Raw genomic sequence first — 23,711 nt, forward strand, 5'->3', positions numbered from 1 at the left:
TGTAGGTCTTGATCTAATTCCGATTTTTATAATAAAAGGTATATCTGATATAATTGCACCAATTTTGACATCATTGTTTAATTGGAGTTTAGCATCTTGTTTCTATCCTAGTGTATGGAAGACTGTTGTTGTTACTCCAATTCCAAAAACTGATGGTAGGTCTGTAACTGATTATAGACCTATTTCTATTCTTGATGTAATACCAAAAATTTTTGATCAGCTTATTTACAATTATCTTTATAGTTCTGTTGAACATTCTATTATACCTGAACAGTATGGCTTTTTAAAGGGTAAATCAACTGAACTAAATTTGAATAAATTTCTGACCTTGGTTTCTCCTGTTGTATATAAACGTGGTCAAGTTGATACTATTTATTTTGATTTTGCTAAAGCCTTCGATAAAATATCCCATCATAAGCTTCTTAATAAACTTCATTTCTTTGAAATCTCCAAATCCTTGATTCACTGGTTCGCTTCTTACTTGTTTGATCGTAAATTCGTAGTTAGATATATGGGTTCTAAGTCATCTGTTTTCAAGATTTCTTCGGGTGTTCCTCAAGGATCCAATTTGGGTCCATTATTATATTTAATATATGTGAATGATATTGGTAATTATTTGAAATGTCCTTTTTTACTGTACGCTGATGATCTCAAGATATTTTCTGAAATAACTTGTAATCAGGATCACCTTAAATTACAAGATGATATTACTTCAGTTTACCAATGGTCTGTACAAAATTTACTTCCATTAAACAAGAATAAAACAAAAAGTATAGCGTTCTCCAGGAAAACGAATATATCGTATTTTTCTTATTCAATAAATCAGTATAGAATACAACCTGTTTCAATTAACAAAGATTTAGGTGTTATGATTGATTCTAAATTACTTTTTGACCATCATGTTTCAACCATGGTTTCCAAGGCTAGAAGGAATCTGGGACTCATCAAATGGGCTGCTAGAGATTTTAAGGATATTACAACTTGCAAAATTTTATATTGTGCATATGTACGTTCCCACTTGGAATTTGCTAGCTTGATTTGGAACCGTAACCTCATTAGTATTACTCAAGTTTTGGAGTCAGTCCAGATTTCCTTCCTGGCCTGGTTAAAATATAAATTTAAACTATATGATCTGCCCAATAGGGTGATTCTCGCTAGATTGGATTTACTTGCTCTCGAAGTTCGTCGTAATTTAAGGCAAATTAAATTTATTCATGATATAATACATGCGAAACTGAACTTAATTGAATATTTGTTTATTAAAGTTCCCTTGTATAAATCTAGACTTTACCGTCCTATATTGTGTAATAGCAATTTAGTTGGTTCGCCATTATTTATTTGTGTTGACAACATAAACAAAAAGTCACTCAAAATTGATTTTTTTGATTCGAATTTTTTGGCGCTTAGAAAACAGTTTTTGGATTGTTATATTTAATTAAAATACCTAATTTAACCCTTTTTTGTATATTGTCTATTGAATTTTCTTTTTTTTACCCATATGGTGTATATTTGTTCATGTGTTTTAATTTTTTTTTTTAAATTTGTTTATTTCATAATCTATTTATGTAAATTTTTAGTAATACATCTTACTTGATTGAATGTTTATTGAAATGAGGATATGTTTGTAATTTTATTTTGTAATTTAGTTTGAATTAAACTTGTGTTAATGTTCTTCCCTTTGCTTTTCTTGATTGTCATGATTTCATGTATTTTAATTTCTTTTGTTTTGTTGTATTTTTTTCCTGTAATATTCTATTGTATATAATTGTATATATGACCATTATGGCTTCGGCTGTGGTCGTAATTTCTCATAATAAATAAATAAATAATAAATAAATTATTATTATTATTATTATTATTATTATTATTATTATTATTATTATTATTAAAAACCTCGAACAGTTCAACTGGTGAGAAATCAGAGTACTTTGTAAAATTACTTTCTAGAAAGACAGTATTTGACTTTTACTAGATCTTTTTCCTTCTTTCGGAAAGAGCTATTTGATGGCAAATGTACTGTTGTTATTTGTATTACTACAGAGAAGCTTTTGTCCATTCAATGAAGAGCTTGGAATCTGTGAAACAATGTCAGATCCATGTAAAGGGGTACAGGTCTTGATAGCAGCCCAATGTTCATCAAAACTACAGCTTTGAGATTGAGAACAATCGATCTATGAACTTGAATTTATGTCGTCTGCTGGCAATCCATAATAATATTTGATCCGCACTCACCTCCTAATCTTAAGTTGTTTGTAAATACTTTCTTAGCACCTAAAGAAAGTTGGCGGAAGCTAAGATTGCCCAGCAAGCCTCCATCTTCATCACCGGAGTCTTCATCGGAAGGAACATGGGACTCTGGTGGCTCTATATATTTGGTAAAGGCTCTTCTTTCAATAGTTCATCAACAGCTACGGAAAGGATCAATCCTCCGCAAGAACAAGAGAGATATAAACGAGATCAATTACGTAGCCTTAATTGGTAATAAAAGTAAAATGGAAGATAAAGAGAAGTGAGGGAAAATTAGGGTAACATTTGTGGAATTTACATAATTCATATAAAATCTTTTAAACTACGTTCTACCTACATTGTAAAATTATTACTTTTATAACACGGTGTTTTGCTCTAGTTGACGCGGTAAAAAGCCCAGCGTTACCAAATGGTAACACTTAAAAACAATCGATTACAGAGAGTACGAAAATGAAGATTGATTAATCGTGATACCATTACATAATTTAATGATGTATTATAAATAAAAATTTGAAAGAAAAAGGCATAGGAGAAAACAAAAAGCAAACATACTCCTCCGTGTGAGTCATTTTTGAATTCTTACAAAGACCAACAAAGGAGAGTAGTTCACTGACACAAATATAAATTTGACACCGTTCTCTCTGTACCACTACTATTTCCAGTCATCCTACACCACAACGCAAAAGGCACTTCTTTAGTGTTGCATACCTAACATTTTTTAAAAATTAAAAAAGATGCATATGTTTTACGTTACCAAATGGTAACACTGGATTAAAATGGGTTAAGGATTTTTAATGCTCCACGTGAACAGAGGGAGTTTAAAAAACCACAAATCTCTACGCAAGCTGGGTGGCTGAGGTTAGGAGTTTTACAGAGTTTTGAACAAACTAAGTGGATAGAAAAGGAAACCTAGAGTTTCGAGGAAGCTAAAGGCTTTGGGTTAAGTTTCTCTCAAAGCTTTAAGCTGAGAGAGTGGGTTTGGCTAGCTAAAGACTAATGTTAGTTTCTGAGATCTTCCTGGTTTTATATTTGCTTTAGTGTGGCGGTGGCACTGCTGGTCCTTTTTGTTACATAACTACTGGTATTGCTGGTGTATTTGTTGTTTTCCACTGTAGTAGGACGCACATGGTGTTGTTTGTAAACAGATCCATTTGCGAGATGTTACACTATTTACTTTGACCCACAGGTCCATATGAACTTTCTCTCTTATTTTGATGTGAGGAATCACTTCTTACAGTTTGTCGTATAGTTCATTAGTACCCTTTGAAAAATTTGTAAAACTGAAGACGGAACTAATCAACAGTTTGAAATACCTTATTGATCTATTGAAATGTTTAAAAAATATTAATATTTTATAAATATGTAAATATACACAGTGTAGATATATACTTAATGTCATTGTACTAGAGAATCTAGAACCAATTGAAGTTTTTTCCTTTTTATAATAATAATAATAATAATAAATCTAGAGTGCTTTCATTGGAGAAGAGTTGATTATTAAATGCATCTCATCTGACTTTTCTTTTGCAGTATTCGTTGTGCCTTTTGATTTTCTTTCTGCTTGAGATGGCCATCGCCATTATGGGCTTCGTGTTTCCTCATGCCATGCAGTCGATGCTGGAAGAATCTTTCACTGACAAAATCATTCACAGTTACCGCGAGGATCCCGACCTTCAGAATCTCATCGATTTCGCACAACAAGAAGTAAGTTCAAACCTTAATATTGTTAGGTATTTCTTATCTAAACACAAAACGTTTAACCAAAACTATATTTTATTATAATTCATTTTATTTAGAATTGTACGTAAGGTGATATAGTAGAACAGAGAGCTTCGCTGCATGATAGCTTATCTCAACCAACTTAAAACAATTTTTAATATGAAGTGACGTAAAGTAAAAAAAACGCAGTTTTTTATTTCAAGTACGTTAGATATCCAGAAAGGTGCTACAAGATCTACATTTAAAAAAAAAAAAGTAAATACCTTAAATTTTTAATTTTTTTTTCAGAGGGAGTACACTAAACAATTCTTTCAGTGCTGAGGGTCGCGCTGGCTCAGTGGTAGAGCGTTCCCCTCTGGTGCATGGGGTCCCTGATTCGATCCCAGCTCGTGCCAGGTGAACTTTGTGATAAATAAACACCATGAGCTTGAGTTTCCTCGGGGTTCTCCCACTTCCTTCATTTCTCATCATCACCGTCTCATTTAGCTTAACCAAACTCGTATGTGGCTAAGTAGTTAGCGTACGCGCCTTTGGTGTGGGAGAGAGACCCGGGTTCGTTCGATTCTGACGGGACCTCATGGGGTTCGGATTCAACGTTAATCAGTAGGTCCAACGTCTGATGTAGCCTCGCTGCTGAAAGGGACGTTAAACTGAAAATCAACTCCTTTAGCTTAGCAGGCATTATTTCTTTTAATGCTGAATTTTTCTAGGTGGTGAATATTCATAAGCTTACATGTTTATGAGTGAAATTCGTGCTGTTTTGATTCGTTGGGAATCATACTAAAAACGCTATTTGAGTTCATAAGATAAATTTGCCGTCTCCCTTAGCCTAAAAGACATAATCGTGAAACGTTAAACTGAAAAATTTCATTTTCGTAAGATAAATTTGAAATATTCTCATTTTCACCTTCGCCATTTAAATTTTATCTCAAGAAACACGTTGCTAGTTTGCTTTGGATTAAATTTCGCTTCCATATTTCACAAAGCGAGTGGAAAATTTGTAACAGGCGACTACATCCTCTGTACCAGGATTCTCGAAGTGATGTTTATGGGCTGTATCCAGTTGGCCTGCTACATTTTTTCAACTTATTTAGATCCCAGTATACCGTATTTACTCGATTATAATAATTTCCCATCTATTCCAAGTCACATTCTAATTTTTCACACCTCAAAATAAAATAATAATAATAACTCAAAGAGTGAAAAAGTGACTGGCTGGACCAGGATTCGAACTCAGGACTTCCGGCATACCGTGCCGATGCGTTAACCACTACGCCACTTCCCAGAATAGCCACTTATTTTCTCATTCTGGAGGTCATTGCTCTTATCTGAACCACATGGGTTGTACCACAGACTCCTGCTGTGATTGGACAATCCTGTGTCCACATACCGAGCACTTTATAATGGTTGTAATTTCATATATATACTAATGAAACGGCACATATGTTTTCTGCTAAACGTGAGTAGTCAGTTGACAACATGTTTGCAACCTCACCACTTTCCGTACCATCATTATCTTTGTTTTTTTTTGTTTTTTTTTTTTTTTTTTTTTTCCTAGGCGATGACATCCGTCTAGTCCATTAGAAAGCAGCATTTCTTGAGCAACTTTACGATGATTGGAGCGGCAATGAAGTTCCCATAAATATGCGATTTTAAGCAATATACCAAATTTAACATTTTTTTTTTCATATCTCCGGAATGATTTGAAATATCAAATTGCTGTAGACGACATTATGAACTTTATGTCTGTAAAAACTATCTAAGTGATTAGTGTGATACTTATGTAAACACTTCTTTTTTCTCGAAATAAAGTGCTGTGAAAAAGTTGGCCATTGGCTATAATGACAAGGATTGTAGTGTGTAGTTTTGATTGATTCGGTTGTTATTGAATAAGGAAATTAATTTTGTCTGTTTATTTCAGTTTCATTGCTGCGGCTTAAGCTCAGACGGCTACATGGATTGGTCGAAAAATGAATATTTCAACTGCAGTTCACCCAGCGCAGAGAGATGTGGTGTACCGTTCTCGTGCTGTATGAATATAACTGATATTTCGGTAAGTTTTCTTCATGCCACAACATGACAAGTTCCATTAGTTGATTTGGAAAGGAAGAAAAGTCGTAGAATTTGAACATGGCCTCGAGGAGACGAGGGGCTCGAGATTTTTCTTTGCTTACCTAACTTTAACGCAAGAATAGAGGAAGAAACGGAATAATAGGAAAAGTAATACAACCCTGTCACCCATTAAATATGGGCTTGACTCAGGCCCGTAGCCAGCCTGATTTATTAGGTGTAGGGGGCAGAAATGAAGACTGAGAGGGCATTCACAAAGACATCAAAGAACACCATAAAATTGTACATTTATTTATTATTTACAGAATCTCTATTTATTTTTGAATTATCCAAACCGTAAATTTTTGTTTCATTTTTGTGTGTTTAAGACTACCTCTTTGAGAGGTACTTTGTTTCATATCAATAATTAAAATTGAAATATTTATTTTTTAAACATTAGGACAAAATTATAGTAATTTTAGATTATATCAATACAAAATAGAAATATATGTTTTATTCAACGTTTGCACTCAATTTTCTACCTTCCAAAATAAGCGAGGCACTACAGTTTATCAATATTCACAACTAACGTTTGGACTATCGGTAACGAAAATCCCGAAAAAGTCACTAAATTCAGCTTTTGGGTTACGATTTTTTTCTCTGTACAAATATAAGTACAGGCTGGAAAATTTTGTTCTATAAAACGTCAAAATTCACCACCAAAAATGGTCAGCTTTAGACGTTACCAAATCGCAAGCAAAGGACGCTTCTAACGCATGCATGAAAATTCGGCCTAATTCGCACCCAAGTTCGCTCTTGAGAATGTTACGAAATTTTAAGATTTGATAAAGAAAAAGCCACGAAAAAGTAACGAAATTTCATTCTGAAATTTTAGTAGGCACCCTGACTATGATATTGTTGTTTGGAAGTGCACCTGGTATCCTTGAATGCTTGTCGTGTTTGCAGTAATAGGGTACGGTTTGAAATTCTTGAAATGGCTACAGGCAATGGAAGACATTTGGTGCATCTAGCGTGAAATATAATTTTACACAAAATTTTAATTGAAATTGAAGTAGAATTTAATTTGCTAAATATAATTGCAAGAATTTCACTAGTTTTGAGTCAGTTTGAAAATTCTCTTTAGCATTACTTTTAGAGAGGGCAAAAAACAATTGGAGGGGGGAAGCAGTGCTCTCTTAGCCACTCTTTGCCACGGACCTGGCGGAATTTGTGGTTTATATGGGAGATCCAGCGTGTAGTATTTTGTATTAGTTTTTTAAAGAATGGTAGCAAGTAATGCACTGTAAATTATAGCACGGAAAGTGACAGGTCATAAAAAATGAAGCACTAAACTAAAAACTTAGTGATATTTTGAAGGCAACATATAGTAAAAAGAAAGCGAACGATAAAAATAAAATCAATTTAAGGCATTTTATGCTTACCAAGCCTTGTCAGAATAGCATTCAAGGTCAGCAAAATGATTATTTTTTTAAAGGAGGTAATTGTTTGATATGAACTTCATTTAATTTTAGCCATAGAGAATAAGAAATACCAGAACGAACTGTCTTCTTACTCTGTAAAGCATGAATTTCAGTGTGTATATATTTCAACTAATATATGGAGACTTTATAAAAATGATCAGGATAAGATCAAAAATTAAAAGTACAAACAATCGGAGATAAGATTTTTTTTTGAAAGAAGTCAAAAGTTTTTGCAGAACCCTTTTTATCTGAAAAATTTTGAGCGTTTTTCAGTATTTTATTTTAAATGTATCACCAATTATTTATTCTTATTATTGCACATAAAGTCCTTAAGTATTGTATTTTGGAGTGACAAAAGGGATATTTCTACTGAACGTGATGGACAATGGATATTTATGATTTGCGGAATTGCTAAAATAATGTTCAGCAACAAAATATCGTAGTCGAAAGAGCAAAGTGTCTGTATTGACTGTATATTTAATCTATTTAACTGTAATGGAAGTACCAGTCACATTTTGTTCTGCGAAATTACTGTTTATCAGATTTAAGTATGAATGTAAAATATAGTGACTCCATGTGTCAAGAACTAAAGTGATCACGTAAAGTCTTGTTAGTTTATCATAGTAAAGAAAGTTTTATGAATATAGTAATAGTTACTAGCCTGGAGAGCTTAGATTATATATATATATATCGTCAATTTTTACGAACAGTATTCACGTAGGATTTTCGAACGGAATATTTGAGAGCTTATAGAAAAGTGTGCTTGAAGTGAGAACGTGATGTAAGCGTTCTTTTAATTAAAAATAATGAAAAAGAAGGGTTACTTTTGTGCATTTGTATCTATTTTAGTGATATATATATATATATATATATATATATATATATATATATATATATATATATATATATATATATATATATAATTACTGTGAATGTGAGCAATCTAAGAAACTCGCGTTGCAAGGTGCACGTGTCATATACCGGTAGCTTTGGGGCTGAAGAAGAGAGAAATTCACAGATTGACAATTACATTAGAGAAAACTAAAGTAAAATGTTTCTTTTGTGATGTTTACCGTATTTTCATGAATAAAATTGTGTACGTATCTTAAAATTGAATGTTTAAAAAGTTACGTTCGTATTTGTTGTATATTTCATATTCTGCCGTAATTACATTTATTCAGCTGTTTATTATTTTTTTTTCACATAGAGTGGTCTGCAGAATTTTATGTGTGGATATGGCGTGCAGGATTTGTCTGTGAGTATAAGTTATTAATTTATATTTTACTTTTTTTTTTTTTTTTACTTATTTTTATATTGAAAAAGAAATAGTACATGTAATGTAGTGCAATGAATTTATGCAAATTCAAGTATGCAGATCAAAATTATAAAAGAATACAAGAAATAAGATGCGTAAAAATGCATTGTGCGAAAGGCATCTCTTCATTCCAGGAACAATTATTTTGGATTTCCAGTTGGTGCATCGTCGTGGTCTAAAGGTCGTTGCTTTTTGATAGATTACACAACCACACGCCACAAAAAAAAAAAAAAAAAAAAAAAAAAAAAAAAAAAAAAAAAAAAAAACCTGTTCAGGGGACCCCAGGGTATGGATTCGATGTATTTTCTTAACAGAGAATCCAAACTGCTAAACCCCGAGGACGATCCATCGTGTCAATTCCTTTTTATGGGCGAAAAACTTGAGCGATTTTGGATAGGGAGGACACACGTTTTTCACCCATAAAAGAAGATTGACATGGTGAATCGTACTAGGGTTTCGAAATTTGGATTCTATGAAACAAATTACGTCGAATCTATATCCTGGGATCCGCTGGACGGAACTTTTGTTTTTCGTGTGTGGCTGTGTTATTTACAGGAATCTTTATGAAAAGGGGATACAGTGCCTCAATGGTTTAGCGCCATCTCTTGCTGCAAGATGTTCGGGTCATGTGAATGTGGTAGTGTCCATGAGATTCCTCGTGTTTCTCCCGTTTCCTTTTTCTTATTCTATCAATTACTTATTTTTGCGCAATACTTTCTGTATTATGTGTTATTTAAATTTACTGTATCAGAAGGAAGAAAACAGCATACTCAACTTAAACTCTATTGAACAATAGTTTATACATTTAGCAGATTAATGTTTTAAATGTAGAATTGATTTCTTTATATTTGTACATATTTTTGAACATTACCGCCCTTAAGCATGTCACATACAAAGTGTGATCCGAAAGTACTGTACGTGAATGTAATTGAAAAATGCTAACTATCGATGTTGTATCCATTTCAACTAGTAAGCCCGGTATCCTAAACCTATTGTACAACCAGTATCGAGTTTGAACGAGTTGTGACATGTTAGAGGCAGAAGAGTGAGGACGTGTGTCTGTCGCGCGCCAACGTTAGGTTTTGTTCTAACTACAAAAAAAGTGCCAAAGAAGCTCACGAAATGTCAAAATGAGTGTATGGCTATGAGGCGATGGCATTGAAAATTGTTTACAAGTGGTATGAGCGATTTAAAAGCGGCAAGGAGTCGGTTGAAAACGAGCAACAATCGAGACGTCCTTCGACGTCAAAAACGTGCAAAAGTGGCTCAAATGATATGTTCAAACAGGCGAATGACTATTCGAGAACTTTCCGAAGAACTAAAAATCTCGCATGGGTCTATGAAAAGCATTTTAACCGCCGATTAAATGGGCAAATGGCTTCCTTCTTCAGCACTAAAACGCGCCGTGCCACATCTTGCTTCTGATCCGCGAGTTTTTGGTCGACAAAAATATTCCCGTCTGTCTGCATTCGCTGTGTTCTCCAGATATAGCATCATGCGACTTCTGGCTCTTCGCAAACATTAAAACCGAGCCGAAAGGAAAACATTTTGACACCGTTCCTTACATTGAGAGAGTCACGACAGAGCAGCTGAACGCCCTTCCAGAAATGCTTCCAATCATGGATTGAACGTTGGGATAAGTGCGTTGCTAGCCAAGGACAGTGCTTTGAAGGAGATTAAATCAAATCCAATGTACGCTTATTACTTTGTTTCTAATTACATTATTCACCGTATTTTTTGATCACACCTCGTATGAGGGATCACATCTCTTGGCGAACATAATATCCGAGAAATGGGGGAAGGAAGCGGCCTGGGACCTGTATGTTAGGTACCATCCCGGCATTTTCCTGGTGTGAATGAGGGAAATCCTGAAAAAACCTCCTCAAGATGGCTGACCTGGAAAAGCTGTTATACCTTTTCGACCGAGTGTCCCCACCAGGAATTGAACCCGGCACAAATGTGTAATTGTAATAAGGATACTGATATACAAATTCGAATGTGAGTTTTTTTTTATTATTTTTTTATTTTTTTTTTTAAATACGAAGATTCGCCACTGAGGAAGGTGATAAGTTCGCTGAAACTGTTTTGGATCTAATAATGCACGAAACATATTTTGTAAGCATAAGTTTCTTAATTTAACATAAGAGTTAGTTATGAGGTAATTTTTGATTCACATAAAAAGCTTGGGATTACATTGGAGTAGAACTGGACAACAATTGTGTAGGTGTTTCCATAATATGAAAAATGTACTGTCAACTCTTAAGTTTAGGATTTCTGAAGCCAGGTAACAGCACCATTATAAATAAAATAGGAAAACGAAGTCTCCGCAGGAATTTTCTTTTGTGAAATTCCCACGTGCGACAGATTCATGCAAGTTTTCGTTTTAATGTTAACTCTTTCGCTGCGAAATTCGACTATAGTCGAATTGATGTAATTTTAGCCTTTGGCTGCGAGATTCGACTTTAACCCACAACGTCTATTTATGTGTATACTTGGATGAAATATTCAGCTTCAATCGCTCATCCCGTACAAAACATTTGATAGCGAGAATACGTTTTATCATAAAGTCAATTTATATATTTCAGACATAGAATTTTAGTGTTAATTGTCCACAATATTGCCCTGTGTGAATTTGAAATACTCACATCACGTTACTTTTGTATTTACATGACGTGTGATTGTGTTGGACAATAAAAAGACAATAATGTGAAGTGTTACGCCCATGTAAAGTGTCTTGGAACCAAATTTCAAGAAAATAAAATTTTCCATTTTTTGCCGGATCATTTTCTTTTCTTTTCTTTCTTTCTTTCTTTCTTTTTTTTTTTCAAGAATCACCTGAAAATTTAATTCCGCAGCGAAAATTTATTTGTAATTCTCGTTTCTTCACCATTACTCCTTCAAAAATTTGAAGATTAATCCAGTGTAGTTTCAAGCGTAGTTTGTAAAAATACAAGGGTGAAGAGTCCAAGATTATCAAGGTTATTCCTATATTTATATACGGAACATGGAGGCTCAGTGATAGAAGTCATTTGCAATGGAATTCGTATAATGAAGCATTTTTAAGAGAAAGTTAGTGATGACCTGTAAATTTAAACGAATCATTTTCCGGTAAAAGCGAGAAAAATCTTGGAGAACCCTAGTTCAGTGCTTGGTCCTAGGTTCGATTCCCTTCAGATTAAACAGAAGTAGGTTCAAATCCCATTTTAAACAGTCTGATATGACTTCGGTGTGAAAAGAAACATTAAACTCGAATCAGGCAATTGTAAACTTTCGAAAAAAAAAAAACAGTCATGCTGTGCTAATTTCAAAGTGAGGAAATTAGTGTTTCATGAAGCGGAACTCTTGGTCCCGGTGGAAGTAGTTGAATATTATTATTATTATTTCTTGGATATCGTTTGCATAACTTGACAATTTTCTTTTGTTTTCTCTGTATGCAGGTGGCAGAAGCAGGAAAGAAAGTGTGGACAAGTGGATGTATTGAAGTTGTAAGAGTGTGGGCAGAACGCAATCTATATACTATAGCAGGAGTTGCCCTAGGAATAGCTCTAGCACAGGTAAAATTAATTTTTGATATTGTCCATTATAAGAAGATGAAGGCAGTTTTGTAAACTTAAATATTCTTATTTAGTGTTTAAGTGGGTTTTGTTCATTATATACAATACATCCATGACTTACTTGTCACTATATCTCTGAAACCGATGGGATCAGAAACTTAAAATTTTGTACAAATGGTTTCGTTAACTCTCAGATTGTGTATGAGACGGGATTGGAGATAAAGGAAGGAGAGGGGGATCGTGAATCATTTTACACCGTTCATCATAAATATCATACATTGAAACTTGTAGAGATTCTTTAGCTGCTGATGGTTTCATTTCTGCTCTGTCACCCATTGTTATTGTGCTGTCAAGGTGTGAATTATGAACAGAGTTCTTACAAATCTGAAAATCAGGGGAATTCTAGAAAAGTAAGGGAAAACGAAATGGTAAGAAAAAGCCAGGGGAAAATGATACTTAACCTAGAAGTCAGGGAAAATTGGAGATTTTGCGTAAGAAATTTTCCCAATAAGCCGATAATTCAAACACAGGTGTCCAATGATGCAAATGAAGCAAGTCTGAAGCAGTCATTCTACAGGAGGTCGTTTCATGTCCGTGGTAAAGAAGTTTGAACTCACCTCGCCTTAAGAAAACCGTGATGCCACCAGCGATTGTGTTCCACGTGATATCCCTGTCTTGCAGCAATGATCTGCAGCGGAGTTTTTCTATTGCAGGAGACTGCGTCGAAGAAAACTTTGGTCCAAACGATCCCATTCCTTCTGAAAAGTTTTCCAAAGACTCTCAGTTGTATGGGATGTTTGCTTCTCATGGCCCGTTTCCACAAGGAAACCCACAAAAATCCATGGGAGAGGCATCGGGGGACTTAACAGGGATGTCTGTGAAGGGTATTCCATGAATGCCCGTTTCACGTGCCATCCGATCCATGTATGCCTGCGTGGACTTTGCTTATGACTGGATTCTTTGTCCTAGTGGATGACAACATGAGATATGTTACTGCCATAGAGACAAGGAATATCATGTCTGTAGAGTGGTTCCAAAATGTTCTGGTAATAGGCAGCATTGATTTTACCCTTTTTGTGTACTCTGCGCAATGGAAGCTTGCCGTTATAGCAGTAACCATCAACAACTATGAGCCCACATGGAAAACTTTCAGCATATTCACGTACCCAGTCAGATCGACCCCCCGCAATCACATGGACGATAGTAGGTGGCCCTTTTTCGTCACATCCCGACAAATGCATCCATGTTTCATCCAGTGATACTACATACTTTCAGCGAGCACCAGCCAGATAGCATTCGTAGAGCTTTCAGCTGTTGCTCTTCCTCTCCTGGCCATGAGAAACACACAGCTTATGAACTTGACCCTTGTGCTTCCGCACGAGTAGTAAATCTTGGCCTATGATGCGATATACAGTTGCGGGGGAACATTGCACTGCCTGTACAATCGCTCTTTATTCTACCGGGTTTTCACGTCGCACAACAACCGGGGGACACTTAGGCTTCCGATATGTTCGAGGTCCAATTTGATTGGTTCCAGCAACAGGTACGGTACACGCTTTTCGGCGATTCAATACTGCGTTGATAACCTTTCTTTGATACATGAAAGGCTTTCCTCTTCCACTGTTTAATTATCTGGTTATAACTATAACCAATGTCGGAAAGGGCACAGCTGTACCCCTCCCAGAAGACTGCGATTTTCAGTGCCATGTAACAACTAACGCACACACGGTCCGTCATCTTTGCAAGTTAAGACATAACATTTTGGCGCCGGTTGCTCTGTGCTGTGAACATGTCCTGCTTCTTGGTGCTTGAAGTCGTTACTATGAACGTGAAACGATCTTCTGTAAATAATTGTGTTACGTAGTAATGTCGTTTAACGTTTCTTTTTCTTTTTAACTTTTTTTTCCCTTTTTCTTTCTCTCTCCCTCTTTTCTTTTTAATATTTAATAAACGTGTAAGAAAATTATTATTGTAATAAATTCAAAACTAAGTAGATGAACGTAGTTACTAGTGTGAGTAACTTTCATGTAGTGCTACTTAACTAATACCGATATCATTTATCTTTGATTTTTTTGCGTTTTAACAGTTTGTACAATTGTCATTTTAACATTTGTGTATAATTTTTGTTCCTTAACATACATATTTTAAAAGGATGGAGGTCAGAGAGTTGTATGAGTAGCTACAATATCTCGTTCCCCAAATCTTGATTATCTCTTACCTTTAAATACTTACATATACAGAAATATTTTTTTCAATATTGTATTTTTATTGAATTTGGGGAAAAATTAACATATCCCATTAAAGTGATCAATTTTGTTTTTCTTTATGTACTACAATTTTTTTTTTTTTTTTTTTTTTTTTTAGGAGACGTCTAATTTATAGTGATCTTTATTATGAACTAATTTGAAAGATATTCATTTTATTTTATTCATTGGACTTAAAGAAGTGCATTTCGTTTCATTTCTGCACTCTTTGTTCACGTTTGAACCTCATTCGTGGGAACTATTGTGATAACGTACTCTCACATACCTTTCTTATACGTTATGATAATGCCCCAGCCAATGAGAGTACAAGTGCAGACGAAATGAATCAAAATTCGTATGTTACGAAGGTTTCGAGACTCCGTTTTACGCCTGGATTCTAGACCCGTGGGTGGGGCTTCGTCGGGGAAGCGGGAAGAAAGACACGGCGTTCTACAAGATGGTGGAATAATGTATGAACCTTCTTTACTTCTGTGCTTAAGTATTTACGAACAATTGTTCTTTTTATTATTATTATTATTATTATTATTATTATTATTATTAATCACTACCACCACCACCTATGAGTAAGTATGTAGAAAAGTATACAATACATTGAATTGAATCATATGTATGCTTTCTTTTCAATAATTTCCTCGGGAGCATTTTGTTCACAGTTGCCTATATTTGATTTTATACTATGTTCTCTATAATAGAATCGAATTGCTGAAGTGTACGCGCCTTTGGCGTGGGAGACCCGGGTTCGATTCCCGGCGGGAGCTCATGTGGTTCGGATTCCACGTTAATCAGTAGGTCCACGTCTCATATAGCCTCGCTGCTGAAAGGGACGCTAAACTAAAATCAACTCAACTCAACTCGAATTGCTGAAGTATATTGCTTTCAATATAATTCGTATATTGTGGTTTGTTGCAGTTGTTTGTGGTGAAGTTGGGACAAAACTTCTTTTGTTTGAATCACATCACAATTTGCATGGTAAATCGTTTGTGTGCGGATAGCTTTGTATGCATGGAGGTTATTATTGGCGAAGTTGTCAATGGATAGGTGTTGGACGGATTCCAAGTTCGATTTCCGAGCTCGGTTATTACGTTGGTATCCTTTGGTATCTGCAGTAATCATAATATATATATATATATATATATATTTTGTTTGAAATCGACTGAAGCAGTGTCTTGATACTTCTCTGAAAATCCTAATGGTATAGCTACGCGTTGGGGAGATGGGTGGCAATTTTAGAAAAAGAATTGATGTATATTAAGTTTAAGATGGATTACACAATTTATTAAGTAGTTCAAGTAGCAATTCTTTGGTTATTTTACGTATTTGCTTATCCATTAGTATTAACGAAGCCTTTATTTAGCTTTCTACAGGCTTTTTTCATTAGTGGACCACAAGCAACCGCAATAAATCACTATGTTAGAAGCTATATTTTAAGCAATTATAGATAAAACATACTATGACGAACTACAGTGTGGTATCCAGAAGTAGTAGGACTGATTTTTTCCCGCGCGCACGGAGCAATGTAGGGGGGGCTGCAAGACCGGATGTTACGGAGGGGAGCCTTGGGAACAGGTGTCGACCGGCGGCAGTCGCCTCGTGCGTTAGTTGAGTGTGGACCACTGTGTTAGTGACCTGTTGTGACGCCTCGTCGTCAGTTGCGATGGAGCGAAATTTGGAACAGCGGTACGCCATCAAATTTTCGTCAAATTGGGAAAATCAGCGACCGAAACCAAGGAGTTGCTTATGCAGGCCTACAAGGAGGATACCATGAGCCATTCCTCGATATTTGAATGGCACAAGTTGTTTCGGGAGGGGACGGAGCTCGTCGAGGAAATCGATGTTGATTGCATGTTTTGACCGTCGTGGCATTGTCCATAAGGAGTTTGTACCTCCTGGACAGAGTGTAAATGCAAGATTTTACGTGGAAGTGCTCACACGGCTGCGAAATCGGATCACACGCGTGCGACCAGACCTGGTGGGGAAATGGAAGCTCCACCATGACAACGGCGCCTGAATTGTGAGGGATCTCCTGACCAAATTTGGCATTTCCACGTTGCCTCATACCCCCTACAGCCCTGATGTGGCACCGCCGAACACTTCCTGTTTTCTCGTATCAAGAGGCAGCTCAAGGGGCATCGTTTAGACTCGGTGGAAGCGGCCCAAGCGGCGACGACGAGGGCGCTGAACGGCATCCCGGAGGACGACTTCCAGAAGGCCTTCGCGACCTGGAAGGCTCGCTACCAGAAGTGTGTGAATTCCCATGGGGCCTATGTTGAAGAGTATTAAGTCGATGTACCAAAATGTTCAATAACATTTAAAAAAAAAAAAATCAGTCCTACTACTTTTGGATACGGCCCTGTATTACGCACATAACATACACAGAGGAGAAATCCTGAATTAAACACATCCACGGTTTAATTTATCATACTTATATTATTGATATTCTCAGCTTTTTACATACTTACAAAAAGGTTAAAAAAATAAATAAAAAAATTCTCTAACAGAAAAAAATTAACCACTCCTTCTCTCACGAAGCTCCGCCCACAGGTCTAGAACCCAGGATTATGCATCAGAAGCTTATGTTTTTGTTGTCTGTTTTTCAGCTCTTTGTAATATACCTAGCGAAAACATTAGAAGGACAAATTGAATTACAGAGAGCAAGATGGACGTGAAGTTAGGTGTATTTGTGTGTGTTACGTGAGATAGGAAGATAGAAGAAACCCAAGTATTACTTGAAGATGTATTGCGATAGAATCCCTCCAAAAGTAATGTTTCATTTTACAAAAAAATTTTTAATTGTCTAGTGTTAATTAATTATTAATATTCTTGTTGTAAGTCAAATTTACGTGCCATCCTGAGTTTTGTGTACCACATCGTTGGGTAAAACCAAAGATGTTAAGTTACATCTATTATAATCTCTTTTAAGTTATCTAATGTGTGTGTGAGTGCATATATATATATGTTTGAGTGTAACTGATAATATGTGGGCCAGCTATTAATTATTTTTTTTAAAAAAAAATATTATAAACAAACCATAAGTTATCTAAGTTATTAATACATTCCAACAAGAATACAGAGAATACATTTTATGTCGCATTGGCTGATTCACTTTCGACGCGTGTAGTCCAGCGTTCGATTTGTTAGTTGTAGCGCAGCAGTTTTTGGCGTTGACACAGCTACATAAACATTATACAGAATAAATAATTACCCTAATGTTGGGGCATATAGCCAGGATAACGAGGAGGTGGTACACTGACCACGTATCATTTGTGTGAGGGCTGGTCATTTGTTGAAAAGGCCACATTTTCTTCAATGTTCTTGTTTTAATTTGTGTTGTAAATAATTTAGTTGTGTGTGCCACAGTTGAAGAGCTGCGTTTTGTCTCCAATAAGGAGAGTAGGCGCAAATTTAATTAAGCTCCGGTCTTTTATTAGAAGAGTACGGTGACTTATTTACATCTTTGATTCGTAGCGATTGAGTTTGGCTGGAGTTTTCTTTGATTTCTACGCCTCTCATTCCATCAACTGTTAATCATTCGCTGAAGTCTTTCATGGATTTTCTTGAGCTGCACAGGCGTAACCGTAGAACGTTTAACTAAAAATATATTTTATTTCTTATTAACTCAATAGCTCAGCGTTTGTGTATATACATTCCTGTTATATATATCCTCTTTTTATTGCTTTGTGTTACCTCTGGTGCATAGGGTCTGTGGTTCAATCCCAGCTCGTGCCAAGTGAGCTTTGTTATGGACAAAACCGTGTACATAAGTTTCCTCGAGGTTCTCCCGTTTTTTCCAACTTTGTTTATTCCACCATTTCATTCATTGCTCATCATCACCGTCTCCTTTAGCCCAGCCGTCATTTATGTGGGACGTAAAACTTAAAGATTTCATTTTATTTTTATTGCTTATGTAGAAATGCTAATATCTTTTTATAGATTTACAGATTTTGTTGCCGTGTTATCATTAATAGTACTAGAGATAAGAAAAGAAAAGGTTTATATCTAATATCGAGATTAATAGAACTTTTCTTTGAAATGTATGTAATTGATACATGCATTGAGCTCTCAAAAATATTTATGACCAGCAGCAAAATGGATACTGCAGTGGTCGTCGGTACACGTGGTTACTGGATTACTTCTGGTGGAAGTCTTCATTAGGTGGTTGGTAGGGAGAGTTTAATGGGTACATGGAAGTTTCCATTAGCTACAGGAGTTAAAAATGGGATGTAAAACTGTAATTAACAATATTTGGTTGGTTTTTCACGAATAGTAGAACAAGATATGTTATTTGTTAGATAAGTCAACAGCATTTTCGATGTTTAATTTGGAAATGTGCAGTCGTGTTTGAAAAAAAAAAAAAAATCAATTCCTACTTCTTCGAAAGTTCTCAACTCGGGCTGAAGGTGTCTTATTTTGATATATGCTTATAAGAAAGATTTCAGAATAAAGAACATACGATCTTGCAACACTGTTACCAAGGAATAATGCTTTGTTTCCCAGCGTGTACTTCGCGGTAACCTCGAAGTCCGCAGTTTGCACAGGAGGGATGTTCCACTTTGTTCGAATACTTCTGTTCACCTTATGTATTCAGCTTATTCACTACGCATACCTTATATGTTTGATTTGCTTTGAAAGGACAGTTTGTAAGAATAGATTGAAGGTTAAGGGGTTCCAGATTTTATAAAAGTTGGAAACCACTAATATAGAACTCAAGAGTGTTTTTTTGTTCCTCGCGCAGTTTGATTGTGGGAGCACAGAACCGTCGAAATATAAAATGTGCTTGTGTGTCCAGGTCAGGATACTAGTTTTGTTAATACTACGAAAAGTGATTGTATAGGAAGAGGAAATAAGTTCAGTATGTTGCATTTAGGTTATATATTTTGAATCTCTTTATAGTCTAAAATCAGCCATCCTTTTTAAAGTTTCGTATATGCATATAGTTATTTGCCTTGTACATGCATATATTTATTTGTCTATGTATGTTGAAAATATACATTTGTAAATACTGCTGTATTCTTGTTGGAAACTGAATTTCAGAATGATATTTTATAAGTGTGTATGTGAATATGTTTTATTAAATTAAGAATAAGATGGAGGAGTTTTCTATATAAGACTGTATGAGTAAATGTTACATGTGGGATGAAGTAAGAACTTCAAATACCAAGCTCACTGATAAAACTCAAGCTGCGTACGATCTGAAGCCATTTTTGTCGTAGATTTTATACTTTATAAATTGTGTGTTTGTTCTTAATATAGGTGGTTGGAAAGAAGCGGTTTGGTTGTAATGTGCTTCACAGTTAATGTTTTTTGAAATAATTTATTGCTAAAATACAAAAAAGTACAAATTGTATCACTGTTAAATATTCTGCAGACATACTTATACTTCAAGTGTATTGGATATTTATGTTAGACTGTTTCAATACTTCAAACAGTTTTGTAATCAGAGGTGGGTATTTTAGCTTCAAACTCATGAGGGATGAGCCTAAGTTAGGTTAGGGTTACATCTCACTTTTTGACGTTGATTGACTATGTTCGCTTACATTAATACTTACTGCAAATCATGATTTTAAGTTGTGAACATCTCTTCATTTACAAGCGAGAAGGAGATTCTCAACCCTTATTCCGCGTTTAATGAAAGTCGTACAATTTTTATGAAAGTTATATCGGAACAGACATGCATGCACAAAAGTGTACTTTATTCTTTTCATGTGTCTAATTGTAGATGTTCGATTCGCTCCTTCAGTTAATTAAAGGATTAAAAGATCTTAGATGTTAGAAACTCAGTCAAATTTGCTACATCTGAGTTTGAAATCCGGATTTACTTCTACGTTCGTGCAGCTGTCTGAAGCACACTTTGTGCTAGATCTTCGGAGGTGTCTGAAACCCATCTATATTTTCTGTTAAGTCTGTGCATATATATATATATATATATATATATATATATATATATATATATATATATATATATATATATATATATAATATGCATGCACAGACGTAACAGGAAATACGTACATCTACATATATGTATGTATGTAGATGTAGGGAGAGAGAGAGAGAGAGAAAGAGAGAAATAGATATATATATATATAGATATGTATGTGTGTTTGTGTGTATTCATTCCTACATTTTTATAGCTATCTGAAATCAAACATACTCTTTACTTACTACATCTGTGCTACACCTAACATTCTCTGCTACGTGTGTGCATGTGTCTGAAACCCATCTATATTTTCTGCTATGTCTGTTCAGATTATGAAATCTAACATACTTTCTGCTACATCTGTTCAGATGTCTGAAAGCCCATACATGTTCTCTGTCGTCCCTGTGTACAAATTGTAATGAGTTCGGTTCAACCGTCGTCAATCTCAACCCAAAGATTAACGAACGTCATACTACAATAGCCTCCTATGTTTATGACTGTTCCACGTAATGATGCCATTTGAATTTTTTAAAAATGTATTTATGGAGTTATTTTTCCTTTTTTTTTTTTTTTAAGTAGGGCAATGTAGGTAGGAGTTCTGTAGGGACGTTGATTATGAAAACATGTGAAATACTAAAAATGTATTTAAGTTTTGTATGATAAGTCCACCTCCTATAACTCAGTTTAACTTGAAACGTAGTTCCGCCCTCTCTGTAGGCCTTTATAAAACACCATCCTTGTATCTCAGGACGAAAATTGTGTTTGCGATAGAAAGTTATTAAAATAAGGAGACGATAGTCTTCTCATACGAAGACGAAAGAAGTTCAAAATATAGGCCAGCATTTCATTTTGTTTTCCTGAATGTGGACATGCGTCGTGTGAGACGCTTTTTAAAATTTTTATTTATTTATTTTGGAAAGAAGGGTTAAGTGAGAGATTATCTTTCTTTTAAGAAGACAACCCGTTGGAAAGTCACAAATCTTTTCCGCAAATACCGGGTCCAGCCACTAAATTCCAAGTTTAACACAAGTAACTAACTTACAAATTAAGTTAGTCAGTCTACAAATGTAGATCATATTACATGCATGTTTATCTATTAAGTATTTCTTTTCTATACTTAAACCAAATGTAATTTATACATGTACAAATGTGACGACTACAAATAACGTATTTCTTAATATCCAAGAGAAATATTTAAATACAGATCAGTTAAGTTGGACAAGTAGATTACAAATTAAGTCTACAAATTAAGAGCCTGACGTACTAAAAATAATACAAAATTTACCATTTTCTGTTGCTTGTTTTTCATAAGTGAAAGGAGATAATGAAATGCAACTTACCTCAATCACTGATAATATTATTCTATAACAGAAAATATAAACCTGAAGAAATGTCAGTGTTGCCATCCGTAGAAATTCCAGTGTTCCCAGAATAACAATTCCCCCAAAACTTAAGTTAAGGCAGCAACTAGAGGAACGAACTTAACTACATTTGATTACGTATCATGTTTTGGTATTCTGTGAACTACTTGTTAAATAATAGTTGTATTTAGTTTGTAATAAACAAAATAGTTTTAATATACAGTTGTTAAAATTAAATAATAATGGAATTTAAAAAGTAGTTCACAGGATACCAAAGCAACATGATCCGTAATCAAATGCAGTTGAGTTCGTTCATCTAGTCGCTGCCTCAACTTAGATTTTGGGGGAATTGTTATTTTGGGAACACTGTAATTTCTATGGATGGCAACACTAAAAATTCTTCAGGTTCATATTTTCTGTTGTAGAATAATAATATTATCTATAATTGTGGTAAGTTGCATTTCATTATCTTCTTTTACTTATGAATGAACAAGCAAAAGAAAAATGGTAAATTTTGTATTATTTTTTAGGATGTCAGGCTCTTAAGTAAGTAAGTCATGTCTTAAAAGAAAATTCAGGTTCCATAAAAACAGGACCAAGTTAGTAGATTTTATTGTATAAATTGAATATTAAGCTTAACAAGTATAATGTAAAATAACATACAAAACAAATTAATCTTTATGAATAAAAGACTATTGAAATAAGCATGCAGACTTCAAATTTCGCATTAGTCTGTAGCCTTAATGGATTCATCCAATTTCAGAATTTCAGCAAACTTTTAATTTTCCCGTTAAAAGTTCGCAATAACCACAAGTTCAATTTTGTAAAATAAAAGGAAGTAAACCTTGAATTGGTGTTGTACCAAAATACTATTGATATTCGATCACAGTGTTGAGCTTTTCCTTTCACTTAACATTCTGTAAGTTTCTGTCTTAAAGGCATTTATGGGAATAAAAGCTATTAGTATTCAGATGTAATGACACTTGAATTTGTATACAACTCTTTGCGAGAGCGGATATTAAAAGATTTGCGAGTTGTGATTACTTTCTGTTTGTTCATGCTGTTAAAACTCATCTTATAAGTGTAAAGGCAACTGTAAGTTGTTAACAGCTTTTGAGTTTGATATCGAGAAGTGTTCATGAGTAATAAGTAAGGTAAAATGTCTTATTCTGTCTGTAAAATATAAGGTATCTAAAGATTGCTGTCACTTGTGGACAGAGGTTTGAAAACACGGAGTGCACCAAAAAATGGGATTATTTTTCTAGAAATATTGTTGATTGATCGGTTGGTGTTTAATAAGCATTTCAGTACAAAGGCAATGTGAGACCTAGACCTATAAATAGGGATCCGAACCGCATGAGCTCCCACTGTGAAGGGAACCTGGGTCTCCATACCAAATATCCATAAGCTGATAATACAGATAGACCCTCTTCAAACGGACATGGTGAATGGTTTCAGTGTTAGACACCGCACACTTCTGAGTTAGACACCACACACGTCTGTGTTAGACACCACACACGTCTGTGTTAGACACCACACACGTCTGTATTAGACACCACACACTTCTGTGTTAGACACCACACACTTCTGTGTTAGACACCACACACTTCTGAGTTAGACACCACACACTTCTGTGTTAGACACCACACACTTCTGTGTTAGACACCGCACACTTCTGGTGTGAAAAAGAACGTAGGTTCGATCTAGGCTTTGGTGATAGTGTGGATTAATCTGATTATTTCATCATTATTATCCAATTCTTCAACTGCCACTTACCTTTCTCAGCTTATGGACCATAATTGTG

At 35.0% G+C, this 23,711-nt stretch overlaps 1 protein-coding gene across 1 annotated transcript in view; it reads left to right on the top strand.

Annotated features, from left to right (window-relative positions):
* LOC145667025 (tetraspanin-33-like) overlaps positions 1-20,548 on the top strand; it is a 35,722-nt gene extending 15,174 nt beyond the window's left edge. Inside the window, exons 3-7 of the mRNA XM_081734715.1 lie at positions 3,778-3,951; positions 5,888-6,019; positions 8,704-8,751; positions 12,249-12,365; positions 17,227-20,548. Coding sequence (XP_081590841.1) covers positions 3,778-3,951; positions 5,888-6,019; positions 8,704-8,751; positions 12,249-12,365; positions 17,227-17,295 — 540 coding nt within the window. The 3' untranslated portion in view covers positions 17,296-20,548. The remainder of the gene's footprint in view (positions 1-3,777; positions 3,952-5,887; positions 6,020-8,703; positions 8,752-12,248; positions 12,366-17,226) is intronic.
* The last annotated feature ends 3,163 nt before the right edge of the window (positions 20,549-23,711 follow it).

This window comes from Thermobia domestica, chromosome 12 (genome assembly GCF_964235325.1).
Source record: "Thermobia domestica chromosome 12, izTheDome1.hap1.1, whole genome shotgun sequence".
Classification (NCBI taxonomy): Eukaryota; Metazoa; Arthropoda; class Insecta; order Zygentoma; family Lepismatidae; genus Thermobia; species Thermobia domestica.